This window comes from Chrysemys picta, chromosome 1 (assembly GCF_011386835.1).
Source record: "Chrysemys picta bellii isolate R12L10 chromosome 1, ASM1138683v2, whole genome shotgun sequence".
NCBI lineage: Eukaryota > Metazoa > Chordata > Testudines > Emydidae > Chrysemys > Chrysemys picta.
In genome coordinates, this window is record NC_088791.1 from 293,271,468 (window position 1) to 293,285,411 (window position 13,944).

The 13,944-nt window shown below is 40.7% G+C and overlaps 1 protein-coding gene across 22 annotated transcripts in view; it reads right to left on the minus strand.

Annotated features, from left to right (window-relative positions):
- Positions 1-13,944, minus strand: part of ENOX1 (ecto-NOX disulfide-thiol exchanger 1) — a 485,482-nt gene that overhangs the window by 87,008 nt on the left and 384,530 nt on the right. For 21 of the 22 annotated variants that reach the window (XR_010597786.1, XR_006173209.2, XM_042845284.2 and 18 more), the window contains 2 exons: positions 12,192-12,298; positions 7,077-7,194 (listed from right to left, as the gene is read on the minus strand). The exons of the other annotated variant lie outside the window; for it this stretch is intronic. Coding sequence is in view for 19 of the 21 variants with exons in the window: in XM_042845284.2 (XP_042701218.2) it covers positions 7,077-7,194; positions 12,192-12,298 (225 nt within the window). In the remaining 2 variants the exon portion in view is untranslated. The remainder of the gene's footprint in view (positions 1-7,076; positions 7,195-12,191; positions 12,299-13,944) is intronic. 22 annotated transcript variants of the gene reach the window in all.

Consider the following 13,944-nt stretch of genomic DNA (forward strand, 5'->3'; position numbering starts at 1 on the left):
CGAAAGGCATCAAAGCACCACAGACTTTACACTGCAGATTTCAGTTAACTGGTCATTTTCTCCAAATCCTTATTAGGTAAATATTTTTGAAAGTTAAATTTTCTTTTAAAAACAAAAGTATGGCTTTTAACCCCTTCACTGATGTGTTGTACTATAGCAGAACGTGGCTCTTTTCCTGGGCTGAGGATATGTTAATGTTGCAGAGGAACATACCTGATACATGGAACGGGACATTTGTTATGTTTTATAAAAAAACCAACCAGGCAAGTTTGGTAGTATCCTCTGGCTCTGATTCGGCAAGATACATATGCAGGCCTAACTCTAAGCATGGGAACAGTTCTGTTGAAGTTAATGGGACTTCTCACATGCTTCAAGTTAGATGTGTGCTTAGAGACCTTCCTGAGTCAGGGCTTGTTTTGGTAAATGCTGTGGAAAAATGCAATATATATCAGTGTACAAAATCCTGTTAGAAAGCCCAGGTTTTGGCCTGCCTGAGCTCAGCTCCCAACTGGCATGCTGGGATAAATACATATACAGACTTATTACCTGGTGGAGGTAGTGAATATCTTGTCTTGCTCTCTTGTGATCCTCTCTGATGGTACCCTGGAGCACAAAGTCTCTAGTGGAAATTGTGTCCAGACTTTTTCCCCTCAAGAGAAAGCTGTTTTGATTAGACTATATGCTTTTTGTGGGATAGATCCTCAGCTATAATAAAGTACCTTTGGCTTGCTCCAAGAGCATAAAGGGATATAAATTTCCCTTGTCCCCTATCCCCAAGAAATTGGGGCTTACCCTAGTGTGCCTACAATTTAGTCCTTTATATTTCAAATATTGTTATCTTTGCTGTTGGTTGTCAAAACCCCTCGGTAGAGTGAAAGAGGCAGTTTTTTTTTACTAAATTCTATCTTCCTCCTCACATGTATATTAATATATTATTTAGGGTTGCTTGTAAGTCTGAGTTGCTGATTACATTGAAATTTTATTGATTTATGTGAAGAAAAAAGGGCAGTGACCCATTCATTTAAGGGTAATAAATGAGAACATTAACGAGGTCTTTGTCAACAGATATAAAGAAAGAAAAAGATAGGTCAAATTTGAGCATAATAGTATTGTTTTCATAAAATCTAACAGTGGAAAGCAAGGAAACCAACAAGCAATAATAAAACAAACAAGTCAAAAATTGATAGTCTCAAGTAAAAACAAAATATCTGATTTACAAGAAAAGGAAGGGAGAAACATCCAGTCATTAGAAGTAGAATGAAGAGGGAAAAAGCAAGAGTTTTGAGAGGGGAAAGTCGGAAAAATAAAATAAGAGCAGGAATAAGTTCCAAAATGTCATGCCTAAGAGATTTAGGCCTTGTTAATATTCACAATTGCACCAGTTTATCCATACAACATTTTGCACCTGTTTAACTAAATCAACTTAAAATCAGACCTTTTGTTAAACTTATGCAACTGTGGATACAGACAAGGCCTGAGAAATGGCAAGAGAAGACTGAATCATGGCAAGAAGATTGTGGCACAATGAATCAACATCAGCCAGGTCACTTCTGCATTTTTGGGGGCTTTCCTTGAAGATTTCTCATCCAAGTGGTGATCAGGCCTGCAATTTATGAGATTTATGGAGAAGCCTGGGTGTAGTATTATTTGCATAGGGTGTGATTTCCAAACACTGACTAAGTCACATAGGTGTTTTTGAAAATCCCATCCTAAAGGCCCAAACTGCACTGACTTTGGAAAGTTGTATCTACATTATGTGCATAAATGATGTACCCCAACCACATAATTACATACACAATTTACAGTGGCTTAATTTGCTGTTGTGCATGAAACTGCCTGTCCTACATGTACAAGTATATGTCATGCATACACAAGGGAGAGACAACTTTTTATTACTTTTATTGCAGTAGTTCCTAGAGGCCCAAGGTCCCTACTGTACATATATATAGTCAGAGACAGTCCTTACATCAAACAGCTTACAATCTAAATGGCAAGACAGACAACAGGTAGACGAAAGGAAGCACTATTATCCCCATTTTACAGATGGGGCACTGAGTCACAGAGAGATAAGTGATTTGTCCAAGGTCACACAGGTATTTTGTGGCAGAGCTGGAATATCACCCAGATTTTCTGAGTCCATGTCTTAAACACAGGACTACGGTTGCCACCTTTCTAATTGCACAAAACTGAGCACCCTAACCCCACCCCTTCCCTGAGGCCCCGCCCCTGCTCACTACATTTCCCCTCCCTCAGTGACTTGCTCTCCCCCACCCTCACTCACTTTCACTGGGCTGGGGCTGGGGCTTGGAGTGCGGGAGGGGATGAGGGGTTTGGGGTACAGGAGGGGGCTCCAGGTTTGGGGAGGTTCAGGGCTGAGGCAAGGGGTTGAGGTGTGGGGGAGAGTGAGGGCTCTGGGCTGGGGGTGTTAGCTCTGGGATGGGGCCAAGGATGATGGCTTTGGGGTTCAGGAGGGGGCTCCCAGGTTTGGAGGGTCTGAGGGCTGGGGTAGGGGGTTGGGCCATGGGCTTACCTCGTGCAGCTCCGGGTCAGTGGCGCAGCCGGGGAGGCTAAGGCAGGCTGCCTGCCTGTCCTGACACTGCATTGTGTGTGTGCTGGAAGTAGCCAGCAGGTCTGGTGCTAATAGGTGGGGAGTGGGGGCAGGAGACTCCATGCATGCCTCTCTCATGGCATGCACCGCAGGCACCACCCCCAGCTCCCATTGGCTGGGAACTGGCCAATGGGAGTGCAGAGCCAGTGCTCGGGGCGGGGGCAGTGCGCAGAGCCCCATGGCCCCCCGCCTAGGAGCCGGACCTGCTGGCCACTTCGGGGGCACAGTGCAGTGCCCCAGGACAGGTAGGCACTAGCCTACCTTAGCACCGCAGCACTGCCAATCACACGTTTAATGGTCCAGTTTGTGGTGCTGACCGGAGCCGCCAGGGTCCCTTTTCGATCGGGCGTTCCGGTAGAAAACTGGACACCTGGTCACCCTACACAGGACCATCCATCCAGCGTCCTTTTGCAGTTAAGTGTTTTTTCGCTCTTATGGCTGCCTACTAAACTCTCTCCCTCATTGGAGTTGCATTCAGTAGAATTAATAGCACATCGTCAGGAACTGTTGTCTTAGGAACAGCATAGCACCTGTTTCCCTTAAAGGGAAATTATTGATATCTCCTAGGGATACAGCAAACTTCTTTGTTATCTCTGCAGGATGCAGCTTCACTTCAATAATTCTTAAAATTACTTCTGAGCTTTTTACTTTTGAGTCCCTGCTCCCAATGCCTGCAGGCAGTAGACCAACCATCCATAAACTCCAATTGTTCTAAAAATTTCCCTCTATTCTCTATTCTATGGTGCAGGGTACCATTTTTCTGAACTTATGCTTCAATAACTGCACCTTGACTTTCAAATGTATTAATGAAGTCAGTTGCCAGTTTTTTAGCAAACTCTCAGTTTTACCTCAGCACACTTCTATTTTCCCTTCAAGCTCCAAAATCCACAATGCAAATAAGTCAGTGTTTACATCTAAAGCTTGACTTGTGGAAAACAGGGCTCTAAAGAAATGGCTGCAAACTGTGGGTCAGATTCACTGGGTGGTGTCTCTTGGAGTTCACCATCAGTCCCAAGTTGTGGGTCCAATCTGACAAGGATGGGGAATTCAACAAGGTGACCAAGACTCTTAACTCTGCCATGGGGCCTGAAGACATCAGGCAGCCCCACAGAGTGGGCATAGCTGGCTAGGAATGAGACAAAGCCAAGCCATCCGTGCTAGTTCAATACATCTCCTGGGTAGGCTCCAGTGGCAAGTTTCTGATGGAGCCTCAGCAGCAGTTTAAAAACTCCTCTCTGCTGGTGTACAACAGTACTGCAGTTTGCCCTGTCCCTGGAGCAGCCTGGTCTGGAAGAATGAGCACATGGCTGGGAGTCAGGAGGTCCTGAGTTATAAGCCTGGCTTTGCCACTGATGCACAGTGTGGCCACAGTTTTAAGAATTTCTGACATCAATAAATTAGGGAAATGAACAGTGAGAAAATCAATAGTCTTGTGGGTAAAAGAAGTAAATTTGATTCTAAAATACAACAATGTCCTTTGTAATGAGGCGCTATTAAGCAGCACTGTATATCCTTAAGAAACAAACCTGAATCCACCAAAACACGCAGTAATCTGCAACAAATTCATGGCTGGTCTGGTTCCCAAAGCAAACACTTCGCTGCCAGATGTTTCACCATATGCTCCACAGTGCACAAAATCCACCGTGTCTAAGAGCCTGGCATTAGCATAGTGCCACTTAGAAACTTAAACTTGATCAGACTTCAGACTACGCCTGACAGATGAGGACTCTTGCACCACCCTATTCTTAACATCTGTTAAATAATGAATGGAAATGATGGGGCTGGAATTCACCCCTCTTCATCTCAATAGACTTAAGTATTGACAGTAAAGATCCCACCAATAGAGCTTTTTCAGTCTAACCAATCTAGATGTTAGGGACGTACGCGGCACTCTTCACCAAGTTATTTTTGCACAAGGAGAATGATAGTACTTGATTAAGCAGATGAAATGGTTTCAGAGGATTGCTGAAATTGTAACTGTAGTAGTGAGAACATTTAGAAAAAAATCCAGCACCTGAATTCACTGGGAGGCATGTTTTTTTATATAAGGGCTGACTAGAACCCTTAGTCTGTAGTTAGTTTTCTTAAAGGTTTATTTGAATACGGTGCTCTTAAATTGAATAGAGATTGAATCATTCATCTTTTGGTCATTCTTGAACTGTCCTACCCTTTATGAAAATTATATACTTTTACTATTCTGTAGATAGACAATGATTTAACAGTGAGAAACATGTCAACATTTGCTTACTGAACAAAGATGTTCCTTTACAGTATGAAGATTTTTTTTTAAATATTCTCTCTGTGGAATAGACCATGTAAATAGATGAGAGAAGAAAAAAAGTTGGGTCAGAAATGACTTACTCAAGCATAAAAACAAAAAACAAAGACAAACAAAAAAACCCTGCATCTACAGTAAAGGAGGGTGAGGATCCTGACCAATAGAAAAAGGTGAACAGTCAGCAAGCACGGTCCGATTCTCCTCTCAGACAAGTTTTACACTAGAGTAAGTTCATTGGTTTCGAATAGTTACTCTTAGTTGACACCAGCATAAGTGAGAGGAGAATCAAAACATTTATTTGAAAGTCTAATGTTGGAAAAAGAAAATGGTAAAATCTAGTTTTGTTATTGGCTGATTCTTCATAGGGAACAGGCTGGATCAACTACATACTGGGACAAATTCAACCCTGGTGTAACTCCGCTGAAGTCAAGAGAGCTACACATGATGGCTTTGGATGACCACTGTATTTGATTTATACTATTGAATTTGCACTTTGTATGTGATGTATTAGCAAAACTGTTAATGATATTATGAATGTGAATTATCCGTCCAAGACAATAATAAGAGATCAATTCAAACCAATTAAAATAGCAGGGGAAGGAAAAATCACAGAAATCTCTGATTTTTGTCCAAAAACAAACAAAACAAACAAACAAACAAACCAAACCTACTGAAAAATACATATTTTCACTAAAGGAAAAAAAACACATATCTTCTACTGGTTAATATGATGCATGGTTGCTGAACTGCACCTCAGCCTAAGCATTTATTTGTTAAAACACAATGAAATATTAAGTATGACTGTTCATAGCATAATTATTTTTCTTGAGTCCAGTGAGTTGGCATTGCTCACCTTTTTTTGTTATTGTTAATTATAATTATTTATCTCCATAAGACTGGACATGCCAAGGCAAATGATTATGTGTTCATATGAATCTGTTATTGCCAGCAATCCTATGCCCACAGAGCCACTGTGTCAGCTCCAATCACTCTACTAATGAATACTGGAAAATTCAATCCCATACAATTATCTTAAGCAGAAATTAAAGCTGCCCCTAGGAGGGTTTATTATTTCTATCTATCTTTCTGAAGACCATTTTTTCCTATAGGAGAAGTGCCCTTTTCCTGTTCATAGTGAAAGTTTCTTTCCACAATGGTATCCTACTTTTCAGTCTTCATTTCTGGAGATCTTTAACCTCACATAGCCACTGGCACCTGTGTGGTAAACACTTTTCTCTTGCATATCTGAAAGCACACTTATGTGCACACATGCACAGACATAGGACACCATCCATGGTGGGAGAAATGGGGTCAGGTCATAGAATCTGGAACCTGCGTGCAGATGTTTAGGTCAAATGTATGTCACTGTTAATGTCTTGAGTTTGTGCATATAACTTGCCCCATCTTTGCCCATATACCTCATCTGTCTGGCAGGGCTCAATTGAGTTTCATCTAGACTTTCTGCAAGGCTTTCCTTTTTGATGCTGAGTAACACGTGGCTCAACCCTTGTCAGCCCCTCACAACTCTCTAACCCATTGCTGACATGAAGGTCAAGAAACCAAGAGAAGGATTCAAACCAAGGTATTCCCTTCCATAGTGCATACCAGTTACTCATAAGTCACTGAGTCAGCCCAATGTCCACCTCCTGAATTGTTTATACTGGATAGCTGAAATATATCAAGCGTACTTGCTCTTCCTTTCATGATAGGCAAGAGTGTCAATTAATGTATATCTAGTGCCACACTTTGAAATGTGTGTCTTTAAGAGTTAATTCCATGGAAAACTCAGATAATGTATGTGTAAATGTATTTGCTAGAAAGAAAAGGTGAGGTTCAAAGAATATTGAATGAAACACAATTTCAGCTGCTTTTATTTAAATATGACATTATTACTATTCTGGAATGAAATACAGTTTTGGGAGATGAGAAGAACCTTGTTGAAAGACCCAAAATGGAAGAAACTATGGAAAGAACTGGAGCATTCTGACGAGTATGTTTCTTGGAAGGTGACAGAGCACTCCAGATACAAGTGAGAGTCATACAAAGACAAAATGTAAGGATAATTAAATTAAAAGTAGATGTTCTATGTTATATAACTATTTTCTATCACTGGAGGTAACATCACCCATCTATGTTTTGAAACAAACAGTTCAACATCTTACAGGATATTGTGAAGAGTTTCAACTTTACCTGATTCATCTACTCTCAGCTTTTTACTGGGATTGTCACCGCTGTCATCATCAGACATTTCCATCTCCTCTTCACGGCGGATCCCCATGAGCTGTTCGCTGTGAGCATTCCGGAGCTCCTAAAACCCAAAATGATCCTTTATCAGTATTGACTTCCATGAACTGATTCTATTTCTAAACAACTATTTTAAATTTTATATTCTTTTATTTTAAAAATACATATAAATAATCCATGAATATTAGTACAGAATCAGCACAAGCCTCAGAGTTAGAAGGGCTCAAATTGAAGGGAATGGAGTTCTTTGTGTTAAAATATTTTAAATATTGAATATGTCAAATATACCATTGGGAAAAAAGAACGGAGAAGATGAGTTCCCCTTGTTAAATTATTACCAGTCCTACCCAGGCAGGTATATTTCAGTAATGGCAACAATTAATACTGCATGTAAAATGGATGTATAAAGGTGCTATCAAGTTGGCTAAAAAATAAAAAGCTCCAGCTCTCATAAGCCCTAGGTTTCTATGCCTGCACATGGTAAACCCAATTATCACAAATTTTAAATTCTCAGCATAGAAACATCTTTTTTGGTAACATCTGCATCTTGATTTGAAACAAATGACAGAGCTAACAGCCCTTTCTCAGAAATGCCCCCACAAGGGCAGACAGGCAGGGAGCCTGTATGTATGTAACTAAGTAAATGATCAGCAAGCATGTGGGCTTTATAAAAGTCCAGAGCGTCTTTGTCCTCAAAAAATAAAACAGGACAGTACTGGTGTAATGGCTGGCTTTTTAATGGTTGCAGCACAGAGAAGACTGAGAGAATTCTATTTTGTCCTAATAATACTGTCAGGTGTAACACAGGGATGTTGCACAGTGATTAGTGTAGAGCTTTTCGGTCTGCAGACAGCTAATTTTTCTATCGACAAAGAGCCCAATTCCCAAAGAGATGGTTTGAAATCGTTGAAATAAGGAAAAGTCATGTGGAAGGAATAAATAGTGCTGAAGGTTCCAACTATTTACCCATGCAATTAACAACAAACTCTTATGGTGGGATGGAGAAAAGAAAAAGGAGGGTGTTTCCCTGGGGCTGCACCTTGAGTTCATCAGTAAATGTCATACACTATAATAAAGGTATATGTATCTGTTAATCACTGCAAAGGCAGAAAGACTAATTAATGGGTGTTTTACATGGGAATCATTTGACATTCAGAGGATTGACTAAAATGGTAAATTGAAAACCAGTATTGAATGAATTAATTGCATTTAAGACAAAAATTCATAAACCACTTTGGAATTCTATATTGAAAAGAGCCACAAACACTCTTTACCAGAGAGTATGCTGTATCTTCTTAGAAACCAATGATTAATGTATTTTAGACTGCAAATGTCCCAGGAGCATCTATTTCAAAACTGTCTTTAGCAGCCAAACAATAATCTTCTCCGGGAACCTCAAAGAGGTCACTTTTTTCTTTGCGTTGCCAGAAAAGCTCACATAGTGAGGGGAGGTGACAAGGGAAATGTAAGCACATTAGCAAAGGAGGGAATAATCAGATAATATGATTTGAATCAACAGAGCTATTTGTTGACATATGCATAATATTTTACAACTGAGAAATAGGAATTGTCATATACATTGGTTCAACCAGAGATTTCAGAACCTCTTAAGTTATTTTTTATTGTTTTCTTTCTTCAGAAAGAAAAAAAGAGCAACAACGTTTAAATAAGCAAAGATGTTTTGTGAATTAACATTTCTGGAAAGTCCTACTTTTAGGCATTTTACTTTAAAATCAATTTAAAAGCCAGCAAATGAATAATATGATGTGTCCCCTCATGAAAAGTTAGTTTAAGAAGGGATCATTTAAATCTGCTTCTGTAACAGATGACTGGAGGATAGCTAATGTGACACCATTTTAAAAAAGGGCTCCAGAGATGATCCAGTGGCAATTACAGGCCGGTAAGCCTAACTTCAGTACCAAGAAAACTAGTTGTAACTATAGGAAAGAACAGAATTACTAGGCACATAGATGAACATGATCTGTTCGAGAAGAGTCAACAGGACTTTTGTATAGGGAAGTCATGCCTCACCAATCTATTAGAATTCTCTGAGGAGGTCAACAAGCATGTGCACAAGGGTGATCCAGTGGATACTTGGACTTTCAGGAAGCCTTTGACAAGGTCCCTCACCAAAGTAAAGTCAGCAGTTATGGGATAAGGGGGAAGGTCCTCTCATGGATCAGTAACTGGTTAAAAGATAGGAAACAATGGGTAGGAATAAATGGTCAGTTTTCAGAATGGAGAGAGGTAAATAGTGGTGTTCCCCAGGGGTCTGTACTAGGACCAGTCCTATTCAACTTATTCATACCCTGGAAAAAGGGGTAAACAGTGAGGTGGCAAAATTTGCAGATGATATAAAATTACTCAAGATAATTAAGTCCAAAATAGACTATGAAGAGCTACAAAGGGATCTCACAAAACTGGGTGTCTGGGCAACAAAATGGCAGATGAAATTCAATATTGATAATTTCAGAATAATGTACATTGGAAAATATATCCCAACTATACATACAAGATGGTGGGATTTAAATTAGCTGTTATCATTCAATGGAGAGATCTTGGAGTCATTGTGGATAATTCTCTAAAAACCTCTGCACAATGTGCAGCGGCAGTCAAAAAAAGTGAACAGAATGTTGGGAATCATTAGGAAAAGGATAGATAATAAAACACAAAATGTCATAATGCTGCTATATACATCCATGGTACGCCCTCATCTTGAATACTGTGTGCAGTTCTGATCACCCCATCTTAAAAAGAGATATATTAGAATTGGAAAAGGTACAGAGAAGGGTAACAAAATGATTAAAGGTATGAAACAGCTTCCATATGAGGAGAGATTAAAAAGACTGGCACTTTTCAGCTTGGAAAAAAAGATGACTAAGGGGGGATCTGATGGAGGTCTACAAAATCATGAATGGTGTGAAGAAAGTGGACAGTGAAGTGTTATTTACTCCTTCACATAACACAAGAACCAGGGGTAACCCAATGAAATTAATAGGTAGCAGGTTTAAAACAATCAAAAAGAAGCACTTCTCACAATGTACAGTCAACCTGTGGAATCATTGCCAGGGGATGTTGTGAAGGTCAAAACCATAACGGAGTTCAAAAAAGAATTAGGTAAGTTCATGGAGGATAGGTCCATCAATAGGGATTAGCCAGGATGATCAGTGATGCAACCCTATACTCTGGGTGTCCCTAGCTTCTGACTTCCAGAAGCTGGGAATGGATAACAGGAGATGGATAATTTGATGATTGCCTACCAGGGCTGCCCAGAGGATTCAGGAGGCCTGGGGCAAAGCAGGGGAGCTGTGGCGCTTGTACTCACCCGGTGGTGGACTGGATCTTCGGCGACATTTCGGCAGCAGGGGGACCTTCAGTCTCGCCGCGTCTTCGGCAGCACTGAAGGACCCCCCACCGCCGAATTGCCTCCGAAGACCCGGGCCGCCGCCGGGCCAGGGCTCGCGGGGCCCCTGTGGGGCCCGGGGCAAATTGCCCCACTTGCCCCCCCTCCCCCCCCCCCCGGGCCGCCCTGTTGCCTATTCTGTTCATTCCCTCTGAAGCATCTGGTATTGGCCACTGTCAGAAGACAGGATACTGGGCTATATGGACCATTGGTCTGACCCAGTATGGCCATTCTTATTTTCTTATTACTTTAACATAGTTGAAATAAACTAACAGAAAACCACTTTTCACATCTCCCTAAAAGATAAGAAAGAAAACACCCACATCCCCAATTTCCAGTTAAACAAAGACTTTATTTGCCACCCACTTGAACTATTTATGAACGAAATGCAAAATACAGCTCTTAACAATAAATTATTCTAACATTTTATTTTAAGTGTCCCATTATTGTGAAGTCATTTGGTATTCGCCATAATAGCACTGATAATAAAAATTCATTTGGTATTCATGCGGATGTTACATCTAGTGCCATTGGTATTCAACTGTAATTTAGCATTAGTTAATGGGCACTTAAAACGCAACCCAAATGATTTATATCACAGCACTTAAGTGTTTCTCAAACTAAGTGTGCAACACTTATTTTACAAGTGTACTACAGAATAATTAAATAAGTGCATCTTACCTTCTATAGTTTTTGTTTTGAGACAGGGAAAATCATTTAGAGGACTGTAATGTTAACAATTAACATACTGTACTACATGGAAATAAACAACTGTATGTAAATTACTTTTACATAAAAAATAAAGAAAACAAAGACAGTGGTACTTACTTTTAAAATACGGGTTCATAGCGTATATACTGAATTAAAATCGAAAGCTGGATGACCAACACCACAAAACAGGACTACTACTTTCTTTCCTGACACTCATGTAAAGGAAAGTGGAATCCCAGATCTTTTTTCTCATTTTCTTTGCTCATGCTTATGACAGTCACACATGCATGGACTTGGATAGCCACCCTAATGTGTACTATTATTACATTTATACTGCTGTGTTTGCCAGCCATGAACTTAGAGTCAATACAAGCGATTGATTTATTTTTTAAAGATGGACATAAAATAGATGGGAAAGAGTACCTCCCATCTCTGGACTGAACACGCTTTACTGATTATTAAGAAAAGAAATCTTTATTTTATTTTCCAGCAAACTCATATTACTCTGGCCATATAACCAGAACAAATATCTATATTATATATCTGTTTTATTTACCAGATCCCAGTGCCTTCCTAAAAATGTATTGTTTAGTATGTGAAAGACTTAATTCTAAAATGTATTTATTTTAAATATCTTTGCTAATTTCACCATTTCATTTCATTATTTCAGAGTGGTAAACATATTCCTCTAATGATTTCCCATTTCTTGTAAAAGAAAAAGAAAAACACATTGCTCTCCAACTTAGTGTTATTTAACAACATTTATTGTAATGGGAGCAATGGGAGCAATACATACGGAAATGAGATAGTATAATGGCTAGTTGATTAACTGCTAAAACTACAGCCGTAAATATTGCTGAATGCTGTACGTCCAGCTACAGTCACACTGGTTCTGTGTCAATCCAGCTGTGAGATGATGGATAAAAAGTAATAATAAAATCACCAACCTCAGAATGCTTTCGCCAAATGTCTATGTTCTTTCGCTGAGCTTTCGAGAAATGGTCCCAAGCTTTTTGTCTGGTAGAAGCGTTGAAAACGGCCACAATCTGCTCAACTTTGGTGAACAAGGAAGTCAAACAAGACAAGCAATTTATGTTGTGATCACTATAGAGAAGCAAAGCAAAGACACTAGGAGTCTATGGATGATGTCATTATTGAAATAACATCATCAATATCCATCCAATCATGTGTCTTTTGTACTTACATTTTATCAATGTTGGAGATGTCTCCCTTCAAGTCTGTCTCCATAACTTTAGTCTACACAAGTTACAAATATATACTGAAGAATTTGCATGCAGTTGCCTCTTGTGCATAATTTGTGTGCTGTGTGTATGTTCATATAAATGTTGGGGGAGAGGGGTTGTGTGGAGGAGGAAGAAGTGCTAGAGGCAAGGTGTGAGGTGGGCCCCACTCTAATGACATTATCCCAAAGAAGCCCCGTGAAGCTAGGACTTTGTATTAAATCAGACCAAATTAGCTCCTTCCATTCTTAGCCACTTATTTGCTTACAGTTATTCCATTCTTCTCTTCTCTCTGTTAGTGCACCAATATACAGCATGCTCCTACTGCAACATTAACCTACTCAAACTGCGTCAGCAGTGGTGCGATGGTCCCTGATCGCAACACTTTGAGGTGCAAGTACCCTAAGGTTGGTCACAATCCAACATTTTCTACAGCTAAAGGGGAGGTGCTACCAGCTGAGCTGTTGTGCTGTTTCATCAGTTTAACCTGAATAAGCACCATTTTTGTAGTGAAGTTCTCTATGATTTAGCTCTCTGGATTCGTTGGCTAAACTAGCATTATCTGTTCTGTAAAGCTACCACGTTCCGTCTTTCAGACACTAGAATCAAGGAAAGGATGGTGGAACTCTATTCATGTCCCACTTCCTGTGCCACCTGAGCTGGTAGCTCCATATCTTACCTCACCCACACACCTAGTTACTGTTTTCCTCTCCCCTGGTGATTCATTTCAAATCGTGGGACTTTAAGGCTATGTCTACACTAGAAACACTACAATGGCACTGCAGCAGTGCTGCACCTGCACTGCTGTTGTGTGGACACTTACTACAGTGATGGAAGGTGTTCTTCCGTTGCTGTAGTAAATTCATCTCTCTTGGCGAGATCCCCGAGCCCAGGCGGCTGGTGCTGGGAGCCTGGAGCCCTGGCTGCAGCCGGGAGAGGGGAATCTCCAGCAGGGCCCTTCCCGCTTCTCCCCAGGAGCCTCTCCCAGGGCAGAGCCCCCAGCCTGGTCAGGGCCCCTTCCCGGGCCAGCCCCTGCCCGAGGTGGGCCCCGCTCGGAGGGAAGCTCTTCTCTGAACCCTCTGCAATTTGCCAACATCCTTTTTGAACTGTCAGTACCAGAACTGGACACAGGATTCCAGCAGTGCCTGCACCAGTGACAAACACAGAGATGCCGGTGACCTTCGAGGAGGTGGCTGTGTATTTCACTGCTGGAATTCTTCCGTCAACCTGGTGCTGTCTACACTGGGGCTTAGCTTGGCTTAATAATGTCTCTTCAGGAGTGTGAAAATTCACACTCCTCAGCAATGTAGCAGGTCGACCTAACTTTCTAGTGTAGACTAGTCCTCAGCCTTGGAGAATACAGTATACGGAGCAATCCTGCATTGGTTTCCCTAGAATGGGCTAGATAATTTAATAGGTTGTTTTTGTCTCTGACATCTATGATGTCAAACCAATGGAT